This window comes from Bombus pascuorum, chromosome 5, assembly GCF_905332965.1.
Source record: "Bombus pascuorum chromosome 5, iyBomPasc1.1, whole genome shotgun sequence".
In the NCBI taxonomy this organism is placed as follows: domain Eukaryota; kingdom Metazoa; phylum Arthropoda; class Insecta; order Hymenoptera; family Apidae; genus Bombus; species Bombus pascuorum.
Genome location: NC_083492.1, coordinates 2,353,987 through 2,378,768, shown reverse-complemented (window position 1 = coordinate 2,378,768; position 24,782 = coordinate 2,353,987). Strand labels below are relative to the sequence as shown.

Below are 24,782 nucleotides of genomic sequence, written 5' to 3'. Positions count from 1 at the left end.
ATCGTTTTCCCGGCTAACGAGAGTTTCGGCGATGTAAATCGTTTGCGCGTTCCCATCGCGGACTCGTCCACGGATTAAACACGCGCGATATTCGTTCGTCGCGTGTGTTTTATTTTGTATTACGCGAAATCAGTTTTCGTTTAAAATACGGTGATATGGTGCTCGAAAGACGTGAATCTGCGCGCGCGCCATTGCTGCCAGCTGCCGAACGAAAGGAACGCGCGCGCAGCGCGGCAACTCCGAAGAGAACGACCAGAACATAACCATGTTCACCGATTATGTATTATTTTTACCTGGAACGTTCGACTGCGTCTCGAACTCAACGTACGAAGCTGAATCGTGGTAAGTGAGCTGGTTTTTCTTCCATTTCTGATACAGTATGCAATGAAAACGTTGTCAAATTTACGAATATAACTCATTTATTTCGTTCGTACTCGATGCGTGCCAGAACATCTCTATGCTATAGTCGATACAAATTGGCTAAGGCTTTGGACTATCTCCGGTATATTAGCGACTCTTTCGCGAGACGTTGACGATTATGTCGATATAGTTGAACTCGTAGACGCGTATACATGTCGCTGCGCGTATGCGTGCGCACGTGTCTATACTCGAACTATGTACAATTTGGACGCGTAACACAAACGAATAGGAAAAATAGTAGTAGGAGTAGGATGCGAGAGAAAAGTAATAAGAAAATGTAGAGGAGGTAATAAAGACGCGAGACAATGGAAGAAAGGTGTAGTAGAAATCGCGGTGGGAACACGTCCCGCGAAGAATCGACTCGCTGTTTCGCGAGCCTGGTCCGGGGTATTTATGTACAGTCGACGACGTCTCGTCGAGATCGAACATCTAATCGTAAAAACGTGGACGTTTATATACATACGAAGAAAAGAGAGAAACGACGACGACGACGACGAGGAGGAGAAGGGGAGGCGGAGCAGCGTGAAAGAAAAGATGGAAAGTAGGAGTGGTATCGCGCGGTTTTACGCGATGTCGGCTTAAATCTACGAATATCGAGGATTTAACGAATGCCGGGGACGTAGACGATATGCCGCGAGCCTGCTCATCGGCCGAAATACTGCACGGTGCTTGGGAATCGTCCGAGCTCGATAGGATTCGCGATCGGATGAGGAGAGGGAAGGAAGACGTCGTGTACTCGCGAGGACGAAGGAGGGCGATCGTCGACGGGACGCGGGTGTACAGTAATTGTACGATGGTGCGCGATGCGTTTGCTCGTCTGCGGTGCGAATCGATCGGTTCGTCGCGGCTAACAAACGCGGTGACTAGCTGAGAATTTCGCGGAGCGATCGCTCGCGAATCCGGCAAACGCGGACAGAGACCGAGAGGAGAAGAGGCGCGAACGATCGTTTCCTCGCGGTCGGGACGTCGATCGCCTCGGACACCCTTCTCTCTCTTTCTCTCTCTCTCTCTCTCTTTCTTTTTCTCGAGACTCGAAGCTCGACGCTCGAGAGAAAGGACAAGGAGGGGACGTACGCATGGATCAAGGAAAACGTGGACCGAGAGATGGGCCAGATCCCGAGAACTGGTCCCAACCGGTTCGACATCTGGTCGATTTTCGCCAATGCGGCAATTGAATGCCCAGCCTTTTGCACTCGTGCGCGTATGCGGTGAACGATTCGCAGTAGCAATTCTCGGTCGGGCATTCGCACATGTCCTGTAGACAAGCCTTGTAGTACATGGTCGGGTTCACCTTCTTGTGACAAGCGTCAAAGATCTGCGACCTCAGCCTGTTGCATAACCTGCGCGACACACGTCCGTGTTATTACATTTGCCGGCTACCGTCGGACGCGCAGAATTCAAATAGCCGAAGAGAGATAGATGGAACGTCACCGTACCTGTGATCTTTTCGTCCTCTGCAACGTTTCGCCCGGTCCGGGCTCACGCTCGGCTTTGGCCTGACGCAGCTCTTTTTGGCTCCCACTAGCCAAGATTGACCGAACGGTTGAGGATCTTGCAACAGTTTGCCCCTTCGATTGGTAAAGTCGTCCTTTGGTAGGGAATTGAAGTTGCCGCAGAGACCGCAGAGCCGTCCCCTGTACGAAGTCGGCGCCGATACTTCCAGGAAACTGATCCCATCCCACAGAACCTTGATTCCGATCTGCGTGCTCACGATTATGCTGTCCGTCGTGCGATTCACGTCCAGCCGGTTCGCCATGCGAAACGGTATCTCCACCTTCTTCCCGTTTACCTTCACTCGCATCTTCTGCCCGAGATTCACCTTCAAGTCGCCTACCTACGAGACCACACCACGGCGTATAGAGAGACTCGAGACGAGAAGCGAGCTCGATCGATCGATCCGTCGCTCACCTTGATCGCGATCGTCTTCGTCCATGCGGAGAATCTGGTCGACCTGGCGTCGTTCGTCACTCGAACGCTGAACGTGTGTCCCGAGCAATCGCTGGCTAGCTGGTACTTGCAAGATCCCTTGAAGCTATAAAACTTGCCATCGAACGTACGATAGTGCGGGTCCCCGAAAACGGTGCACACTCCGTCACCTGCGAACAACGAACGTGCGAAAGACGTGAAGGATCGCGACGACGTGTGAACGCTTGGCGGCGGTGGTGGCGGTGCGCTTACTTTCCACGCAACGAGGACAGCATTGGCCCTCCGGATGTTCCAATCTGGAGTTCGGAGGGCAGGGCAAATCCAACGGTGGACACATCGGCATCGCGCAGCGTACTTTACCTTGCATGCAGGCGCATGCCTTGCACGAGTCAAGCTTCCAACTTTCGCCATCCTGCCTAGGACAAAACAGAACCTTTAATAAATCTTTGAACGAGATCGCGTTCGGTGAACGACGAGCGGCGGATCGATCGAACGACGATGCTCGTACTTCTCGATCGGAATAAATACTCGCCCCGTAAGTTTTGCCGGCGTAGGTGCAGGATCGTCGAACCTCCTCGACCTCGGAACACTGGGGACAGCAACGGCCGGGAACAGCGATCTGATGTTCGGCCAGACAGTCGTGTACCGGGCAGGTTTCTCGAACGCAGGAGACGGTGGAATTCGAGCAGCTGCACCGCGTACACTGATCCAGGTAGAACTGATTGCCGGATTTGTAGATGCCCGTTCCCAGCATGCACGCGCCTTTCGGCGGCGACAAGTATCTTCGACTGCCTGTTGACAACGACGTGCGTGCAAGGCAACATCGACCGAAGAACCGCGCGTATCGCTTCGTCTAACAAACTTGGCCTACCTTTGCAACGCGGACAACATTCTCCGGAATCGTGAACGATCTTCGAGCCGGGACAATGTAGCACCGGGCAGGCCTGTTTCGCGCACGTTAATCGACCGGCAGCGTTGCATCTGCAAGTAACGCAGGGATCTTCCGTGGTGGTCACCGATCTGTCTGCCGTCACTAGCTGTCCGTTTACGTTGCACCCTACGAAAAAAAGCGATCGAAGAAGCAGTCCAACACACGGAACGGTCACCGATTCAGCTCGCCGACGTACTTACCTGCGCACACCGGGCAGCATTGGCCGGCCGCGGCCGGAATAGGATTCGCGCAAGGCGTGTAGCAGTGCAGTCGAGACTCCGTGATCACTCCGGCTTTGCAAGTGAAGATTCTACATGGATCGTTCTCCTCGGTCCACTCCGTCTCGGATTCATGATGGACTCCATTCCGCATACAACCTTGGGCCGATCGAATCGATTAAACTTTCGAAAGGCGAAGAAGCGACGAAGAACGCGTCGATTAATTTCGCAGCGGCGAAATCGGGGCTCGTGCCGAGCGCATTTAACAGAGACGAGAGAGGAGCAGGAGAGAAAGAAGAAGAAGAGGAAACGGACGATAAGAAATCCTCTGGCCTCGATCGAGCAAAGAGTCAGTCCGCGAAGCAACGCAACGCGACGGTTGCCGGTGTAAACAGGCGATCGCGATGCCCAAGTTGCTCGGGTTTATCGGCGTATCAACGCGACGTATCGACGAACAGAAGCGCCTTTGTGCCCTAGGAACAATGCTCCGCCCCGGACATTCCACTCGCGTCGAAACTCACACGTTCTCTCGCTCTTTCTCTCCTTTACTCCGTATGCGATCTATTTCTCCGACTGCTGTGCACGATCCAGCTACTCGAACAAGCCACGTCGACCCGTGCAACGAAATTAGACCGAGCGGAACGTTCATTTCCGCTTACCTTTACACCTGTGACAGCACTCTTCCTCGCGTGGTTCCAACAACGTGTAGCAACCCTCGATGCTGGGGCACTGCTGTTTCCTACACTCGACGAAACCATTCTGCGAAAGAGAAGAAACAGCGGATCGTTTAGCGGTAGATGAAAATCGCACGGCGATTCGATTCGATGCCCAAGGTCCGAGATCTCGCCTGCAGCCGCGCGACTATCGTTCAACTCCGGCGTAATTATTTCTCGCGCCTCTTATCGCGCCGCCTATAATTAAACCTTTGTGGTTTATCTGCCGGTTGGATTACGTAAAGCTATTTAACGCGCGGGTCACGGATGGTCTCGTAGCGAGAAGGTCGAGACTCTCGAAAATAATAGAGATTATCTGCGATGAAAGCATCGGACGAGAGTAACGTTGTCGATCGCGAATCCAAGACTCGATCGATCCATCCATCGGTCCATTCGGATCGAGTACGAACCGAACGTACCGAGAGAGTCGTCGTCGTCGCCGGCCGTTAACGTCTCGTTAACATCGTGTTCTCGCCAAAGATCGCCGCTTATTCGGAAGAATTTCTGCGTGCGATAAACGCGAACGAATTGCGAACGTGGCATCGCGTTAAAGATTCTCGTAACGCGCTGTCCTCGCGGAGGCCTGTCGTCCTCGTTTACCTTGCACAAACAGTTGAAACATCTGGTATTCGGGATCTTGTCCACGGTGAAATCTTCTCCTTCGATGTCGCATGTTTCTCGGCTTCCTGTAAGCAAAGGCCGTGAACGGCGAATAACAATGCGAACGGTGCGACGCGATCGGTACGCGTCGCGGTCGCCCGATATCGATTACGAGTGCCGATAAATCCGACGTCTGATCGCTGCGCCACATCGTACCGCGATCGAACGACGCTCGTTTCGAGAATCGACCTTCGCCGTTGTTCCACGCTTCCTCGTCGCTCGCGTCGCCCGTGTACCAAACGAGTATCAGAGCGACGCGCTCGGTGATCGCGGTCGTTGAGCGGCGCTCGGCGTCGCGTCGTCACGGTCGATCGAAATCTCGAATCTCCGTCGTTCTTTCTTACTTACGTGATACACAGCTATCGATATCCAGTGGGATCGATCGTGCGCGCATCGAAGGTCAAATATCTATGGGAGGTCGACGGTTCGGCCGGCCTTTCCCCAGCCGCGTTGTGTTAGGTCAGCGAAGCCATCGTCGCAACGTCCCTCTCGGTTTCCTCGCGCACATATTCCTGCACACTTTAAACAACCTTCCTTTAACATCGTGCGCCCCTAACCTGTTCGCGGTTCGCACGGCGATCTATTCGCGAGCGATGAATGCGCATCGCCTTGTCTACAGCGCTTTTCCAACGCGAACGCGACTCCCGACGCTCTTTTCACGCTCGCACCGGCCTTCCGTCGCCGCGCGTTCTCCGTTCCATTTCGTTCGATTCGTCTCGCGCTGTTCCAATTTCGGGGCGCGATAATTCGACGTCGCGCTTCCGTTCGAATTTCCACTCCGTGGAAAGTGGAAAGAAGCAGAGAAATCCGTTCCGTCCTGCTGGTAAATCACGCGTTTCTTCTTCCCTTTTCGGTTGTTTTCTTTTTGTTTTTTCTCAAGTGCGCAGGAATGCGTGCGAGAAAGAACGCGGCGGCGTTGGCGTTCGCGCCGTCCGTTTCCTTCGCGTTCTCTTTCTCCTCCCCCTCCCCCTCCCCAACTGGCAGTGTCCTCCCCGCGGTCTCTCTCTCTCTCTCTCTCTCTTTATGTCTCTCGTTTTTCCTTTCGCCGGTTGTTTCTCTTGTTCTCAGCCGCGCGAGCGTCTAGTTCCGTTTGGCGAGAAAGCCGCGGACGCGACGACGAAACGAGAAAACGCGAGAGACGTGGAACGCGTATCAGTGAAAGACGAACGGTAAAAGATCAACGGAATTTTCTTCGGTCTTCCTCTCTTTCGAATATTCTGTTTTCGGGCGTTTCGACAAGCATCGTAGGACGAGAGACGGTTGGAAATGGAAAGCGGGAGAAAGAAAGGGAACGGTGACGAGAAGAGGAAAGAAAAAGGAGGAAAAAGAGAGAGATTCGATTTGACCCAGCTACGAAACGAAGATGGAAACGGACGGACGAACGAGAAGGCTGTTTCGATGGATTCGATCGAAAGTCAAGGCAAACGCGCGGGCGTTCGTTCCTGCGCGATTACGCAACTCGACTCGTCTCGGGCAATCGGTGGAATTTCTCGTCTACCGTGGAGTAACGCGGACGGCTGTGCCGTCATTCTGAAATGGTTGGGAGACCTGTTTTCCCGCGAGTCGTGATTCCACCCGACCACTTGCGGTGCAAATAGACCGGTAGATAATGGAGACGGACTAAGAATAGAGCCTTTAAAACCCGTTAATAGAGCGTGACCCGCCTCGCGTTCGCGTTCGTTACGCTGACTTTCGATCGCGATGGCGATCGCGGTCGGATCGTTAACGCGAATCCGCGAATCGAGCGACACCGCCGCGCCGTTTGTCACAGCGAACTCACCTATTATGCTTTCCGAAGCGCCGCACCGACCGATCGGCGAAACGAAAGCCAGAGCCAGAACTAGGATCAACGTTTTCGACGGCGATCGTCTCGTCCTCATCGTCGACATCGATATCGTTCCGCTGTGCGCGTCGCCTTCGCTTCGGTCTTCCCCTTCGCCGCCGATCACGACGATTTACTAGAAAAGAGAAAGCAAAAGCTTCCGTCAGTGATTGTCGCGTTTCTGGCCAGGGCGACGTTCCACGATTTCCTCGCATTTCGCCAGCAACGACCATCGAAATCGGACAAACGGACTCGACGAATGCATTTACGGGAAAAAGCGCGCCGGACTGGCGCGCGAATTCGGATCAAGGCTGTGGATAGCGGCGCGCCCCGCCGTGTCCAGTAACCCCCGGAACGCGTCGCTTCGCCTCGCTTCGCATCGCCTCCTCTCCCTTCGCCGCGCCTCGCGAACAAACGGAAAGAAAAGAAAGGAACGATCGATCGAGAGCGGTTGTCGAGAACGAGTTGCACGATGGTAGAGAGAAACGCGCTCGCCACCGTCTATCCAACGATTGTTGTCGTAACCTTCCGGCCGTCGGTATATTTGCGCTAGATCTTCGTATATTTTCACGAGTCACACGCACAACCTACGGAATCTTTCTTCGGAAATCCATAACAGCCGGTTCCCTAGTAGTTCCGAGAAACGCGTAGTTACGGCCGACCGACTCGCGTCCTCCGTGCAAGCGCGCCGATTCTCGCGAAACGATCGCTCATCTACTGGCGGCTACCACGCGGCCGCTGGATGATCAGCCGCCTGATTCACGGGGGTCGCGCACCATGCGACGCGGTGCCGTACGCGCGCCTCCTTCTCGGATGCCGTCCTCGCTTCGTCCGGGGGCGAGCGTTGCCGACCGAGATTTGCATAGAATCTCGCGCGGCGACGCGACGCCTTCTCCTACGACTGGGAAAAATGCGGCCAAACCTACGATCGATCGCCGCGCGCCACGCCGTTGCCTTCGAAGCTTAGAAAGTCGAGCGAAATTTTTCCGTCCTCGGTGACACTCGCGATCGCTTCCAACGCCATTTCCATCGAACGCACGCCCGTCTCTTTGTCTTCCCTTTTATTTTTTTTTTTCCACCGAATTCTTACTCGCTGCGCCGTTTCTCTCTTCCCCGCGTCCCGCGTTCCATCGCATCCTAATGGACGAGACGAGTTTCCTTTATCTCCGATTTAGAAGCAGAGGATAACACCTGGTCGGGACGGTTCGGTCGCGTTCACGGAGATAGGCTGACACGAGGATAAACCGCTAAGGATAAACGAGCCAGCAACAGGTATTTGGTCGGGTTGTCGCGTCCCTCGGACCAAAGCTTCCTTCTCGAACGCGATCCTCGTGACTAGAACACGCAAGATTCTTGCCCGATCGAGAACCGACGTTTCATCGTCGACGAGAAGCGCACGCGGCCGGTGTACGGCGTCGCGCAATTGCGTGAAAACTTCTTTCGATTACCTACGTTCGCGTTACGTAAACGACCGTTTCCTCGAAACTGTTTTCACGCGAAAAATCATCATCCGCGAGACTCGGTCCCGCCAGCGGTTGTCCGAAAGAGGCGCGTTATCGTGCAGCGTGCCGGTACGTTGCGCGCCGTTCTACCTCGTTTTTTCCTTCGGACGTTCCCCGTGCATCGTGCGAGACGCGAACCCACTTGGCTCGAAAATTGAAACGCGCGTTCGTCTTTTTGTAAATAAGGTACGATCGTCGATCAGCGAGCGTCGAGTACGGTCGGACAGCCGTGCAGGAGAGAACGAAAGGAAGGTAAAGAGGAAGAAGGAGAAAGGAAAAGAGAAGAGGAGGTCGACTTTGCTTCGGAGCTTCGTTCTAGAAAAACGCGCGAGATCGTTGGCCGGATCGCTCGGTCGGACGATCGCGTTACGCGCGGCGTACGACGAAACAACGACGAACGCGTTCCAGGGAAAAACGCGGATGAGCGAATCGTTCGCGGAACGAACGGCTGCGCGAAGACACCCGCGACTCGTCCACGAGGTGCAATCCGTACGAAAGCGAAGAGACGAAACAGCGGCTCCGACGATGGAAGACGATGGAAGACGAAGGCGCGCGCGATCGACGATGCGCGGTGTTCTTACACGATCGGCGAAGAGGCCGGCTCTCGGCAAGTAACTGGAGGTAAGTGGCACGAGCTGTCGCGTGCAAGCACGCCGTGGCGGAACGACAACAACGGAACAGGTGCGTGGAACGAGAAGGGCTAGCGCGCGATCGAGCCGCGCGTGCGTCGGTATGCGAGCACCTTGAACGCGCGAGTTGGCCTGCCTCTCTACCTTGTTGCTCGTTGTTTTACGCGTCGGTGCCGGTCGAAGGTAACCGCCAGGGCAAAACAGGGAAATGGGAAGAAAGAAGGAAATCGAAACGGCGGGAACAGAGAAAACGAAAAGGAGAAGGAAAGAAAAGAGAAGAAAAGGAAAGACGGACGGGAGAAGGGGAACGAGCCGGCGAGTCTTGGACGATCACGATCAGCGGGACAAAGCGGATCGCGTCACTGGCGACATCTAGCACCGTGTACTGGGCTGTCAGATGGCTACGCGCCGCCTTCGATCCTGTATCGTGCGCGACCGTTCTCTTCCTCCTCTTCTCTTTAACCCTCCTCGATCGAGCGCAAATTCCACGCGCCACCACTCGTTCAATTTCGAATAATCGTTGGCGAGCTGGACCGATCGATCGATCGTTCGATTCCGTGCACAAACGTCGCGGCTACGTCCTCGACGTTGACCCGCGTTACAGGTGTTTGCCGTTTCGTCGCATCGAACGTGTTTCGTTCTTCGCGTCGTGTTCGTAGGATCGCGAAACCGGCACGCGCGAACGTATCGCTCGGCAAACCGTCGATTTTCACGCGTCGAAGAATACGAAGGAAGGAAAAATTCGATGGAATCGGAACGAATCGACTTACCGGAACCGTCGACGTCGACTCGGTCGAAGTATCGCCACGCACCCGTGACACTCGGCGCCGACGCGTCGACGAGGCTACTGTCCGTTGGCCGCGATAAATCGAGACTTGGTACATTTGACGAGCGGGAAAGCCCGAGACGTGTTCGAAACGACGCGCGCTCTCTCTCTCTCTCTCTCTCTTTCTCTCTCTCTTTCTCTCTTTCTCTCTGTGGAATCCCTGCAGCAGCACTCTTTCGACTAACTTTCGCGTTTGTGCTCGCAACCGCGTACAAAACCGCGCGCGCGCGCGGTGCGTCACAAACGAAAACCACCGTTCGAAGAATCGAGCCGCGCTACTGCGTTCGCGGGGCAACCTCGACTACCAACTACCGACGATTCCGCGTCAGCTGCTCGCCGCAGCTGCACTAAAGTTCCGTTGCGACTTCCACCACCGTGGATCGTTCGAGCGTGTAACGACTAACGAGGCTCCGTAGCTGCGTGTTGGACTAGCCAGAGCGGAGGTACAGCGGGGAGAGGCGACTGGAAATGGCCGAGAGTGGTGGCTACGTCGGAGATGGTCGTCGGGCCAGCGGCGGAGGTGACGGTGTGGTGGCGGTGGCGGTGGCGGTGGTGGCGGTGGTGGAGGAGGTGGCGGCAGAGTAGCAGCGCGGGAAGCTGGAGGAACAAGAGCTTGGGAATCGAGAGAAGGAGGAGAAGAAGGAGGAGAAGGAGGAAGAGGAGGAGGCAGTTGCCTCCGATAGAGAGTGGGTTCGCTCGGAGAACCGGTGAAGAGAACAGCGGAGGAGAAACTGCGAGCGAGGTTTCGACAAAGAGGGGGAGAACGTTCCAACTCGGCCTCTCTCTCTCTCTCTCTCTCTCTCTTGGAAGCATGGGTTAGAAGTTAGGACATCGGCGATTCGATTACCCGATAGTTTGACAATTTTTGTAGAAAACGCGATACCCGTCCGATTTCTATGGATTCGGGACGAGTGGACGAGCGTCTCGTACGACGACTACCGATCTCGAGAAGCATTCTCCGACGTAGCACACGGCGGCAACTCGTTCGATCGTGGTCGCGTTCGCGACTGGTCATACACCAGCGATAAGATAGACGACGGCAGCGGTCGACCGGATTGCGCGAATCGGTGCTGAGAAAGGTAGAAGGAAGACCGATCCGCGAGACGAGGCGAGAGAAGGAAGAAAGACGGAGGAGAAAAAGTTTGGTCGCGTCTCGGAGCACGAACGAGTAGCTACACACCGGCAACGAAACGTACGTTTTATCTTAGTGGCCGGTGGCGAGAAGAGAGGAGAGAGGAGAGAGGAGAGAGAAAGAGAAGAGTGGCTATCACGCGCGTCCCTATTCGATCGGAATGCTGGAAAATGCCGATTCCTCGGCGCGGCCTACGACGACTCGAGACGACTCGTCCGACCCCCAACTCCGAACGACGACCGACTCCGCTGACTCGATGGACCTCCGTTCCCGGTTCTTGGCCGGCCGCGTATTCTTTTCGGTCGATGGTCGTCAACGGCAATCCGTCTTCGAAATCCGGCCATTCTATCGACGGTGTTCCAATTCGATAATCGTATCGGCTGCGCGCATTCAATAATACGGCGTTTTTACGAGATATCCGGCAGCGGAATATCGAAGATTTCGCGCAAACAGCCTGCTCGCCGACCCGATCGATCCGCGAGCATTAACCTCGATACCATTAACGAGTTTACGATCGATTCGACCCGATGCGAAAGAAACGACGCGCTAGGTATGCACCTCTTCCTTTCTTGTTCCGCGGCAGCTTAGCGAGGACGAAGAGCGGCTGCGATCCTCTCATCGCCTCCCTCTCTTTCCTTCTTTGCTCTCTTCTCTACCGCGTGCCGACGATGTGGAGTATTCCGCGAGCGGACCTTCGTAACGAGAAGTACTACCTACCTTGTTAGCTTTGTTCGTGGAAGCGCGCCCTTGCAACGAGCCACCGTAAGAAAGCTAGACTAGAAGCTTCGTTGCACGCGACTCGTCGTTAAATTCCACTTGGCCATCGCTGAACGTACGAACATCGTTGCTACTCGTTTCGTTACCTCGCGACATCGCGGTTAGACGCGCGTGTCTCTCGAAAAAAACGCGGAATTAATACTCGATCGCGCTATCTGCGATCATTGACGCACGCGCGACCAAGACGAAGCAGGAATCGAGGAACGAAAAACAGAGGAAAGTAGATTGGACAGGGAAATGGACGAAGGAAAGACGACTGCGAAACGGTCCTGTTTGTAACGAGCGGAACGTCAAACTGCATTCGCTTTTGCTTTCTTTCGCGTAACGAGTGCAAGGTCGTGCGAAAACCTCGCTCGGCACAGTCCTCCGACCGAGTATCGCCTCGCGACCGTTACGCAGAAATTTCGCCTACTACGTAGGACGCGGGACTCCTCCGATGACGCGAGGACCGCTCGTTGCAACGCGAGGGGACGAGCACGAAGCCAAAGAGTACCGTTGCTCCGCGATATCTCCTCTTCCACTCGGACCTTACGTTCATTTTTCTCCACGTAACGGACAGCCTTCGAATCTGTTTCGACTTAGCGTCGGGTTCGTTACACGATATTGCTCCGTTGTTGACGCGTTGTCGGTTGCCGCGCGCGTGGCAGTCGCCACGGCTCGTATCCGGTAAGCGCAACGCTTCGCTCGAGCTGCGCCGTGATCCGCTCGACAATAACAACACGTATCGTATCGTATCGTATCGTATCGTATCGCATCGTGTCGTGTAATATCGTAAGGCGTCACAGGGGATCGGCTCGGATCGAGTCGAACTCGGATTAACTTAACGTATGTGCAAGCACATACGTACGTATTGCACATTCGAAGTACGTAACGTGGGACATGCTGGCGGCAAGGTCGTTTAGGGATATCGCTCGCACGCGAGCCAAACATCTTTCGCGACCTGAAAAGGCAAACCTCGGCCAACGAGTTCGCTTTCGATTCACCGGTCGACCGTTGCTCAACGTTCGCCCGACTTTGGCCGATTTTCTCATCTCGCCGAGTGGCCCTTGCTCGCATCTTCCTTCGAAGCTTATCGCGAGAAAGAAACCACGCCGCGAAAAGACGTGCCAGCCGCGCGCCATAAACGATCGATCGAGAGCATTTGTTTGAATTAGCAAAATAAACGAGCGGTAAACGCTGAACAGACGTTCGCGTGGGAAGCGCCGTTTTCGAAATATCGTAGGCAACGTCGCGGTCCGCTCGACTACGCGACCACGCGCGGACCGCGAAACGCGAACCATGCGACTCATCTTTCTTCCATCGTAACATTCCGATTCGCGGGATCAACGAAAAGAAACGATTCCTCGAACAGATTCCAGTCGCGAAATTTATTTTCTCTTGCGATTCTACGACGCGACGACGTTGCCCGATACGCGCGCGCGTTACACTACCGGCTATTTTCGGCGAATCAAGCGTACGCAGCCTTCACGCGCGTAACTACCGCGCGATGTTCGCCCAGCGTTACTCGAAAAACAAAGCCGCGCGCTCGCCTTCGCCACGCTTTTCCTTTCCAACGGATAGCAAGAGTACACGTAGGAATACGTTCGACCGTGCCACAGTCGCAACCCTACGACTCGACCGGAAGTTCGAGTTTTCCGAGAATCGGAAAAACGGACGGTAAATTAGCGAAAGTCGAGGAATCCTGTCGTTAGTCCTTATCTTTCGGTTCGTCCCTATCTTTCCGCTCGATCGGGACGATTTTCGTCGAATCTTTGAAACCATCTGCCACTCGATCTTCCATTAAGATAATTTACGAGTCCATCGAGCGAAACGTTGCGCGCTGCTTTCTCTCGACCCAGGCCGCCGGACGACCTTCTCGGGCCGCGCGAAATTTTGAAACACGCGACTAACGTAAAAAGAAATTACAAGGTGAGGTACGCGCTGTAACATCGTCAGGTAGACCGTAGACGAAGAGCAAGACGCAAACGCATCCTCGGCCGGTTAGGTTGCAGTTAGGTCGAGAACGTTGGAACAGGATGGACGGCACGGCTGGCCCGCTCAGGGATATCGACCACCGAAAGAGAGGCAATAGGTATTTAGGGTAGGAGTCGAGAACCGAGGTAATTGGTCGGAAGAAGAGCCCTGTGAGAGAATTCTAACCGGGCGCTCCCCTTGCCGTCGTTTAGTCGGTTCGACCGCCTCGTTATCCCTGATTACCGCTCTCACGGAGATTCCGATCCTCTTCGAAAGAACTCCATTGGTGGTCCCAGGGGGGTTCGAGAATTTAGCGAGGTGGTCCGCTTTTAAATCATGCGCCGTACCGACGAGTCTCTCTCTCTCTCTCTCTCTCTCTATGTCTCTTTTACTCTGCGGCGAAACGTCGCTCGACCCCGATAACCGTGGCACGGCGTGGCGCGAAATTCAAAGCGGGCAACGTTCTTTCCGAAGCAGGTTTTCGAGGTCGCCACGCTCGCGACGCAATCTCGAGCGTGAAAAAGGAAGAAGGTTGCGGCGTACGATTCGCGCGTAATCTTGATCGCGTTTCCGGAAACGACCGTATCCTGCTTTAGCCTGGCCGAGCAGAAGGCGGAGAGAGAGAGCAGAGGTAGGAGGAGGAGATGGAGGAGAAGGAGGATCGCGAAGCGGCAAGAGGACGGGTGTGGAAGGCACGCGAGCGCGCGGGATGCCTAGGCAGAGGGGAAGTCGGAGGAACTCGAGCCGACCGACCGTTCTCGGTCGTCCTGGCGAAGAGGCGAAGAGGCAAAGAGGCAGGTTTTATCGGTATATGGTAAGCTAATTAGCGGCGTTCGCAATCAATCGCTTCCGGAGGCGGTAACGAGTCGTCCGTCCTGCATCGGCCGCGAACCAACGTGCGCGCCGAATTTTCCGTATCGCCATAGTGTTTGCGTATAGAAACGCGTTCCTTTTTTTTCTTTTTTTTTCTTTTAAGGCGACCAAAATAAGCGAACGATCGATCGATATCGCGTGGCCGTCGTAATCGTGAATTACCGTGTAAGAAAGAAGTCGTAATCGCATCGCGCGTCGGATCGTTCTTTCTTCCGAGAAGGTCGTCGATTGCCGACTCTCGGACGAGTTTCCGCGTAATCCCCACGGCGCACAGAGAACAGAGACACCGCGCACGTATTACCGTTCTTCCTCTGTTCTCGGCGAACACCATCGGCAGCTAAGAAACGAAAGACGACGCAACGACTCGCGATGAAAAGGAGCAACGGTGAAATAACAGAATTGCGATGATTCTCTACTGTTCGTGACTACCGGTACGAACCGAACGACGCGACGCGACTACACGACAGGGAGAAGACGAAGCGGAAAGGTTCGCGAATCTATTTGTCGCTCGATGTCTCATCGAGGATGCGGTCTTTCCTCTAACGCGTCGCTTCCGACCGCGAACGTTCGTTCCTCGAAACGGCCTCGAACAAAAGCTCGGTTATCGCGATAAAACGCGTCCGCGCTTGTCGCCACATACGAAACGTATCACCGTCGTCGTTGTTCCGAACCGTTTGACGATCAAACTCGTTCGAAACGAACGTTCGTCCACCATGCGAAACATTTATCGTGGAATGCGGTGCACGCGAGGTCCGATCGCGTTTTATCGCCGATGCGTCGGTGCGTGTAGCTATCGGAAAATCATCGAACAAAACGTGCATTGTCATCGAATTCCGAGACGAAATGACGAATCTTTCGACTCGCGCGATTCCTTCGTTAACTAACGAGTCGGGAAAGCAGAATCACGGCGCCAGAATGAATCATCGTGGCGTGGCTTGGCGATTCAAGCAACGCGTTTCATCGAGTTTTATCCACTTCTCGAGGATCGCGAATCGCTGGCCATGAAATCGCGCGAGCAGAGTCGTAATAGGAGCGATCGATCGAGTGAAAAATTTCCACGCCAGCGTCTCCATCACCTGTTCCGATTGATCCAACGACCAGCTTGCCAAAACGCATTTTTCGACGTATCGGAGCAGTATCGCAGGAGGACGAACGAAAATAAGCAGGACGGAGAGCTACTAAGCAGACTCGACGTTGCCGCCGTTCAGCTCGATCTCCGCGATGTCGGATTCCCTGGAGCCTTCGAGTCGTCGAATCGCCTGCACCAGCCGCGTCTTCAACTTGTTCACCTCCTTGTTGGAAGCGATGGGGGTGAGCGCGTTCCACGTCGACGACGGTCGAGTCTCCGAGGTTCCAGACTTTTTCAGAACGGATTTCAGCAGAGCGACCAGAGCCGCGTCGGCGATTTCTTCCCAGTCCTGTTTCCACACGCGAAGCTTCGTTATGTTCGAACGAATCGTGCGAAGGTCGACGTTGTCGACGTTGCGTATGACGTTACTTACGAAACGATCGGATGGACGTGGTTCGAACCCGATCGCTGCCCGCAGCGCTTCGTATTTGTCGTTGGTCGCGTTCGATCGTACCAGCAACAGCAACAACTCGACGCTGCATCGAAGCTCGTGGCCGGTCCGTTCTCGTTCCTGAGACAATTCATTTGTTTAATTTACTTATTTGATACTTTGACTGCCACGTTGGTCATATGCAATCGGCCACGGGTTCTCCTGTGACGCCAGGGTGGTCGTTGGTTACCGAAGCGCTTCAACTTTTTACAATTGTAAAAATTGTATGAAAATTGACAGTTGGAGCATTTTGAATGTAACCGATAAATAGAAGATTCTTTGGAAGAAAAAGTGCCCCATTACAACGATTGAACATTTTTATTAGAACATCGATGAAAAAGAATGAGAACAAATCTTGCATCGGTGCACTGTGTTTGCACCTATACCTTCGAAGCGTAATCTACGAATATTGTTATAAACACAGCTTGGAAAATAATCGCAAATGCTGCTTTATAATCTTATAATTGAAGTTAAAAGCGTGCACATATCATACTGTTATATACAGAATGAGCAAATACCGTTTACTAATATCTTCTATACTTTTCAACGATATATTCTGCACGTTTTGCTTACGACGAAATAACAAATGCGAATCGTTTGTTGAAATAAACGAAACCTTGTTATAATATGTTGTTATTAACTGTTACGGTGATCACCAGTGACCAATAAGATAAACGGTCCATGGGGGAAGGACGTTGTCTTACAATTTATTATTATTTTGCCATTATACGCTTTGGATAATAAAAATACTCCCGTGGCGTCCTCAGCGAAACGTGCGATTTCGACGTGGCAGTCAAAATGTTAACAAGAGAGAGAACCTTTAGGATAACGTAAAACCAAGTTACAGCTGATGGTGTCAGATAGGCTACTGTAATAATAATAAGACCACCACCATTTGCAATCTTTGTAAAAAATATGTTTACATTTGTATTTTATTTATTCTATTACTCTTATTATTATATTATTGTATCATACTTCTTGTATTTATCAATGGAAATTTATTTTAATGTTCTTGTTACCAAAGATTCTGGCACTGAATATTCTTCGTTATTGAACTTATTGTTATTATATAGTTTTTATAATCTCAGAAGGTGGAGTTTCTCTTGTAAGATAAGGATAGATCAATAAATATAAAAATATTCTACTATTCACAGTCATTTTGGTAGAGATACTGACTTTGGTTGAGATAGCTACGTCTCAAATGCCGGCAGTTCCAGTGTTAACAGCTGATCAAACTTGGCTTTAATAGCAATAATACCTGAGCGAAAAGTATTAGTAAAAGTAATAACTTTAAGTGACGCACACCGTGCACGCGAACGAGAAGTCTCGTACAACGATTACCTCGCTTTGCATTTGTAAATCGCTGGCTAACAGCTGCTTCGATGCGTAGACGAGTAACGTGGAATTCTTAATCGATGTCTGGGAAATTCGAAGCGATTTCTTCCACTTTATGAATGAAACGTTAAAAACATGCTACCGTTTAATATCTCGAGATATCGCGTTATGCGTTTCACGCGGAAGAAAACGCTACTTGATTTCGCCTACTCTATAAATGACGCAGCAGTGGACAAACAAGGAACTACAACCGCTTTAGACGTTACTTTTTCATTCTCGTTATCTTTTGCTGACCGTATTAATTAACCATGTAAGAAAAACAACGCCTTAAAATCATTGAGTGTCGTTACACGACACGAATTTCACCATTAACTTCTTTAATAAAAAGTGCATAATTTTTTCAAGTCCCAAAATACTTTTATGGTTAATAAAAAATTTAGAAAAACACGTTTTGCAAGTACCTTTTTAATAATTACGTCGCGTGTAATAAATTTTGAAATACAAAATATAAAATAAAGCTTTAGACGTTACTTTTTCATTCTCGTTATCTTTTGCTGACAGTATTAATTAACCGTATTAATTATGTAAGAAAAACAACGCCTTAAAATCATTTAGTGTCGTTAAACGACACGAATTTCACCTTTAACTTCTCTGATAAAAAGTGCATAATTTTTTCAAGTCCTAGAATACTTTTATGGTTAATAAAAAATTTAAAAAAACACGTTTTGTAAATATCTTTTTAATAATTACGTCGCGTGTAATAAATTTTGGAATACAAAATACACAATAAAGGAACTACAACCGCTTTAGACGTTACTGTTCCATTCTCGTTATCTTTTGCTGACAGTATTAATTAACCGTATTAATTATGTAAGAAAAACAACGCCTCAAAATCATTGAGTATCGTTACACGACACGAATTTCACCTTTAACTTCTCTAATAAAAAGTGCATAATTTTTTCAAGTCCTAAAATACTTTTATGGTTAATAAAAAATTTAGAAAAACACGATTTGCAAATACCTTTTTAACAATTACGTCGCATGCAATAAATTTTGAAATACAAAATACACAATAATACGTTCCAGTCCGAACAGTATCTTGTCTTTTTTTCTTATTTTCGATTACAAGAAGTTGCGTTCATTTCTCGAACAATAACTCGGAAATACGAGAAAATCATGCAAATTTGAAAACCTAGAAAATTTGGCCCCTGTTCGAATTCACGTTCACGATTACACCGGAACAAAAATCTCTCTGTAAACGAAAGTTCGCTATTAATATAAAACTCACTTTTTCACGCTTTTTATCGCAAACGGAAGTATTCTAAAATATACAAAATATGTAGATTTTCTGGACCGGAGCTTCTAATTTTAATAGACCGAAGGGCTAAACAGTTCTGACGCACGCCGTGCCGAAATCGCACTCGGGATAAACTGTACGGTACTTGACGCTCTGCCCGAGTCATACCCAGGATAAACTATTAAGGGATTAAAATACTTTACCCGTCTCTAGTTATACCATACTTCGAATACGCATCTGGAATATGGAATCCGGCACGGTCGAATCGCGTGAAATTGCTCGAAAGTATGCAACAGAAATTTCTAGTATAAGCAAAAACTTGCCATAAGTATGAAAATATTCTTATCGCTTTGAACATGCTCACGCTCGATCAACGTGGCACCATACAGGATCTGACTTTAGTTTGAGAAATTATTTCAACCAATTCGCTCACCATGCAGAAATTCTCATGCTTTTTAAATTATATGCTCAAATTATATGCCCATGTGGTCATCGTTAACACTACAACTACCGATAATAGTTAACACGAAGCTATTTCTACCAAAGAGTAGAATGAAGAGTAGAAAGTAATAATAGAATATTTGTATATTTATTGATTTGTTACTTTCTTACACAAGCGGTTCCATGTTATGTAGTACATTTTTCGTATTATTAATCCATCTGGGACCATCATCCCTAAACGAGGGTCGACACGTTTATAAAATTGTAGAACCAATCGTCTTCACTGGTATGGTGTTTCTAGTACTAGCATCTAGCGATCGATCCGGAATTTTCCTGATAACTGATATCGTCGCATCGAATGATACGCGGTGAAAATTTGAAAAACGTGTGGCAAATTGTAGAAAACGAGGAAACTGGTTAATTGGGGTTCGATAAACGAGGGTTGACACACTTATAACATTGTAGAACCAATCGTCTTCACTGGTATGGTGTTTCTAGTACTAGCATCTAGCGATCGATCCGGAATTTTCCTGATAACTGATATCGTCGCATCGAATGATACGCGGTGAAAATTTGAAAAACGTGTGGCAAGTTGTAAAAAACGAGGAAACTGGTTAATTGGGGTTCGATAAACGAGGGTCGAAACGTTTATAAAATTGTAGAACCAATCGTCTTCACTCGTGTGGCGTTTCTAGTATTAGCATCTAGCGATCGATCCGGAATTTTCCTGATAACTGATATCGTCGCATCGAATGATACGCGGTGAAAATTTGAAAAACGTGTGGTAAGTTGTAGAAAACGAGGAAACTGGTTAATTGGAGTTCGATAAACAGATTACAGTGTAACGTTCTATTTAGGTTTAGTGCAATTGGCAAAAAGCCCGACTTTCGGCTAACCTGCGACGTGCGGGAATATCAGCACGGGAGAGGAATAAAGTTGTTCGAAAGTAGATTATCAGTATAAAATGTTTTATCGAAATCTTACTCAATTTCGTTATTGACAATTGATTGACGGATATGAAATTGTTCGGTTGACAGGTGATGATTCTTCGGTAGACAACTGACTCTTCGAAAGACGAACGCTAATTAATTTACTCGATAATCAAACGGTAAATATTCTCAAACTCAAACTCGAACTCCAAACTACTGTCGATTTCTCCGAGTCGCTACATTTATACCCGTCGGGGATGAAAAAACGTCAGAGTCTTTCTTTTGAAAATGTTTAACGTTTGTTCAACTGTCGATTTTGTTTACAATTTAAATCATCATAATATCGTTATAAAAACGTAGTTAGATGATTTTTCGCAAGATATAGCGGCTTTAATTGCCTTTCACTTCCAATATTGTAAACACGGTTTCGAATAAACGTTTCAATTATCTCGGTTTAAAAGAATTTATCAATTTTACTTTCGCGCGGATCGCGGGACGTGACATGCGGCACGCTTTTACACTTTGAAAAGTATCAGTCATTTTTGCTGCTTTGGTAAAAATAGCCTTGATACGAAATTATTTTCAGTTTGAATAGATAAAAAAGAAAATAAAATTCATTGTGTTATTCTTTTACTTATCGTTGCGAAAGTCGTTACATCATCGCGGAAAAAGATATAACGTGAAGCAGGAATTTTAAAATAAAATTGTAAAAGCAGTCAATTTGGCTGGTTCTAGTGTTAAAGGAATGCAACTTTACCATATCGCTCCATACCAAAGTAACTTCGGTAACTTCGGTTGTATCGATAGACTTTGCTCGATCGTGAACTGTCTTAACGAGATCGTCGACTTTTTCCATCCGCAAATCCGTAAATTCTTTTAAGGCATCTTAGATGAAATTGCAAAAATCGCCGCTTATATTTGGTGCTCGTTTTTCTTTAAATTAACTCCAACTTCCGCTACCAAGCGACGCATGCTCGTTAAACGAAATAAGCAAAAAATGAATAAACTTACCGCTCGCGCTTGCGCGAGTTGCTCGAGAAGCGCGAAGATCGTGTCACAAGTGGAATCGAAGAGGAACGGCAATCCGGTATCGGACAGAGATCGCTCGTTTCTTTCCCTCACGGCTCGCAACATTTTTCTTTCCACGTTTCTCAGCTGACTCGTCAGCAGACCGATCTCGTTCTATCCTCCACAATGAACACAAGGCATAGTTTCGACGATTCGATGGAAGACGACGTTGGTCGCTTGCCTGCGTACTTACCGTTATTCTGTTAATCTTTTGTCGTGCGGCAAAATGATCGTCTATCCGCTGATGCACCAACCGAATATGATTTTGTCCTATGGTGGTCCCGACACTTTCCTCGTTTTTGCTCCTCGATCTGTCGATCAGTCGAGAAACGACCAAGGTCGACGATAATCCGTCGTTGGACTGTACTCGATATCGATTTCCGGCATGGCCGGAAACGACGGTGACAGTGTGGCCAGAGTTCAGGTACCGCAAACCCAGAGCGTTCCATCCTTGTCTTTGTGACTGATCCGCGCTGAATTCTGAACAGACAACGTTGTTGTTGACAACGTTGATGAATTGGCCGTTTTCAATTTTCGGACGAGCCGAGGAAGAAAAGGAAGCGATAAGAAGAAAGCCACGGCGAAAAGAGCGCCGCGAGGCAAATAAACGACAGATTCAGTCAGTCGATCGATGGAACAGAATTTAAGACGCGTTTACCGGGGAACAGCTGGGTGAAGGTGAGCGAAGGAGCGCCGCTCTTGATCACTGTGACGAAGGAGGCCGAGCTTTCAGGCGGGCAGCTTCTCAACAGCGTCTTCAGGGGCAATTGGCTGGTTCTTCGCACCGATCTTAAGACACCCGCGTCCGTTCGATAAGTCACGGTCGCTCTAATTTCCGAGGAGATCGCCGGCAAATCCCCGTCCACGTACACCCGGGTCTTCGTCACGTGTCGCTCGCCTGGAAGTTGAGAATTCGACTGACATAAAACGTCTGTGGCCTGGTGTGTCGCCTCGGCGGTTCCCGGGCACCCCTCGATCGCGAGAGGGACGATCATCGTGGAGGTTTTGGTCGGTTGGACTCCGACATTACCACTCCGCTCTTCCCCCTAGAAGCGGCGGATTTCCTCCACGGAAAAAAGAAAACGTAAAACGTCTAGACACGAGTATCCCCGAGTTCGCTTACAGAGATTCGGAAGAGCGTAGAAATCGTCGGCGACGACCAGAGGTTTGAATACGTCGACGCAGACCTGGACGTCGCTGAGGGTCGCGTACGAGGACAACTCTATGGTGACGCTGCAGATCGGTTGTAGCTGCGTCTCCACCTCGCCGTCTGAACGATGATCCGACGAATTCGAATCCAACGACACGTTTATCGTTACTATGAGCTCGGCGTCCACTCCCGCGTCGCTGGTGCGATCCTCTGTCGAACGATCTTCGTTCAATGTCACTGCGATCGCACGAAACGCGTTGCAGTTAAGTCGTATACGCGCGCATGGTCTCACCGGAATCCTTGCTCTTCCTCGAGAGGGCTCGCAGTTCCGACAACTCCTTTTCCGCTGCCGTGTAATCGTAACCCCGCGGATGAAGCGGCGGTGCGACGAATAAACTCGGCTCCGAACCTAGGTAGCAGGCTTCCAGTCGACCATCCGCTGACAAAACTACGACCACGCCCTGCAGGTGCTGTAAACATCGCGAGCCGCGACAGTTGTCGTCAAACGTAACCGTGAAACGCAAAAGGCGCAGCCCTGTTTTGCGATAAGCCAAACTCGTCTTGGCTTGTTTCGGCCCAGCTCGGACTCACCTCCAATTGAACTCTGGCAACGGCAACCGGCGCGAAAGGCAGTTGGGCCGACCATTTCAACGTGCTACCCTCGTAAATCATGAGAGTGCTTGTGTCGGCGATTACGAGCACCATCAACTTCCCGTCCGGTTCTGAAAGCATCGTCATAGAGCTGGATCAGCGCGTCTGTGTTTTCCATCGGGCCGATAACGCACGAACCGACCTCAACCATCCAGCTAATTACCGATAACGTAAGCTCGAAAGCAGAGCGGCTTGTATTCCAGCCTCTTGGCGTACTTGACCGACGTACAATTGTCTTTTAGACAGTACAGATGTTTCTCGCCGAGAACCACTATGCCAACCTCGAAGCTACTCAAAGTGACAGCCTCGATGCCGAGAACCGCTTCGCCGATGTTGTACGTCCAATCTGGCTCGAGGCTCGTGGCATTGGCGCGCCGATGCTGCGCGTCGCGCTCCTCCGCGCCGTTCGCGCTCCCGGAGACTCGTTCCGTGCTTCTCGACCACTCCGCCATACTTTGGTACCTACGCAATGGCAAGGCAACCCACGCCATATATCTCACTTACTTACTTACTTATTTAATTACGCGTTACGCTCGAGTCGCCACCGCGACATCGAGTTTTATTAGCGGCCGTGGTCGAGCGGACGACGAGGCGACAACGCATCGAGCAAGCACGTGCCTGTGACACTCGAGATACCAGGAGGAGCTGGCAGCGACGAACAGATCGTAGCGCGGAACGTAAATGATCGGCTCGGCCAACAACCGATTCCTCGTCACCTGGCTGAAGGCGAACATCTCCTGCTCGTAGAAGAGAAGCGTCCCGTCCAGACATTGAACGCAGAGAAAGTCTCTGCCGCGAACGCCGCCGAACGGTCCTACCGTCAACGATGCCGGAAATCTCGGCAGCGAGTGCTCGTAGGCGATCTTCAGTTCGCACCGATCTCCTGTCAAGCAAACGCGATCGTGTAAACTTGATACGAAACTGGGCAATCAGTTGTGGGAGAAACGGAGAAAGGATCGCGCGACTACCCGATACCATCCGTCCGCCGAATATTCGACGTGCACGACTTTACGCCCGGAGGCGTGTTCTTTCGCCGTGTTGCGTCTCTCGTGAAAGCTGTTCCCCGCTCTCGTCTCGCCGAGAACGAAGAACGTGCGCGATCGTCGCGATCTTTTCCAACGCGTTTCGCCGTCGTCGCTTTCCAGACGATTGCGAAACGCGCGCGAGGAACAACGAAGGAGAGGACTAGAGGGGAATTTGTACTATCGGCAGGCAAACCGTATTCGGTGGATTGGTCGACCAGGGCCACGTTGTAAACGGTCAACTTCGACGGCGTCAATACCGCCAAACGTAAATCTTGCGAGCCTCTGCAAACAACGATCGTCGTGAACCTCTCGTAATTCGCAACGTTTCGTCGACGTTTTCGACGGCCGATACTCACGAGACGAACTTGCCCGCTTTCATATCCACGATGCAATCGTCCAATCGAGTCTCGATCATTAAATCCGTGGACTTGTAGTTGGTCGGTGATTTCGTTTCGTCCACCCATCGCGACGACGGACTGTACATCCTTAGGTAACCGTCGTGACTTCCCACCACCACGATATCTTGTCTCTCCTTTCCGAACAACGGCGCTGCCAATAGGCTGTGCTTATCGAATGTTTCGTTCGCACCGCATCTCGTTCGCCACCACTCTTTCGTCTTGAACAACGACATCGCTGTCTACACGCTCGAGGACCAACGAAAACCTTTACTATCTCGCGGCCGCTTGCCTCGCGTTTCTCTTTTCTACCCTCTATCGGCGTTACTATGGAGCCACTGCTTCAAAACACCGCGTTCGAGCGGACTTTGTTACGTAACTTAAGTCGACCGACGTGGTTCGATCGCCGCACTCGTCTGCGTCGCTAACCCATTCGACGCTGTCGTCCGACGATCGATCAACCCACCGTTTCGATAACTTTTCCGTGAGAAGGATCGAACGTTTGGATCCTTACGTTTCTTCTCTGTATTCCTTTTTCTTTTTTCAGTTT

At 50.7% G+C, this 24,782-nt stretch overlaps 2 protein-coding genes across 6 annotated transcripts; both read right to left on the bottom strand.

Moving 5' to 3' along the window:
• Nucleotides 1–401: 401 nt before the first annotated feature.
• LOC132907572 (BMP-binding endothelial regulator protein) lies at nt 402–11,612 on the bottom strand. 5 transcript variants are annotated; one of them, XM_060960809.1, is made up of 12 exons: nt 8,774–9,366; nt 6,649–6,826; nt 5,217–5,387; nt 4,809–4,894; nt 4,155–4,254; nt 3,478–3,654; nt 3,218–3,403; nt 2,879–3,138; nt 2,599–2,758; nt 2,329–2,516; nt 1,857–2,254; nt 402–1,760 (listed from the first exon to the last, which is right to left on the bottom strand). In XM_060960809.1, exons 3-12 carry the CDS (start codon nt 5,260–5,262, stop codon nt 1,502–1,504), a joined length of 1,860 nt encoding a protein of 619 aa, XP_060816792.1. In that variant the 5' UTR covers nt 5,263–5,387; nt 6,649–6,826; nt 8,774–9,366; the 3' UTR covers nt 402–1,501. The 5 variants fall into 5 exon arrangements, with proteins under 5 accessions (XP_060816792.1, XP_060816791.1, XP_060816790.1 ...); XM_060960808.1 differs by lacking the exons at nt 5,217–5,387; nt 8,774–9,366 and adding an exon at nt 11,497–11,612; XM_060960807.1 differs by lacking the exons at nt 5,217–5,387; nt 8,774–9,366 and adding an exon at nt 9,592–9,732.
• A 3,948-nt stretch (nt 11,613–15,560) lies between these two features.
• LOC132907092 (protein PTHB1) lies at nt 15,561–24,555 on the bottom strand. The gene is made up of 11 exons (XM_060959848.1): nt 24,194–24,555; nt 24,031–24,119; nt 23,431–23,695; nt 22,976–23,274; nt 22,753–22,883; nt 22,454–22,631; nt 22,135–22,371; nt 21,670–21,909; nt 21,205–21,491; nt 20,955–21,125; nt 15,561–16,022 (listed from the first exon to the last, which is right to left on the bottom strand). Exons 1-11 carry the CDS (start codon nt 24,466–24,468, stop codon nt 15,561–15,563), a joined length of 2,634 nt encoding a protein of 877 aa, XP_060815831.1. The 5' UTR covers nt 24,469–24,555.
• Between the last annotated feature and the right edge of the window lie 227 nt (nt 24,556–24,782).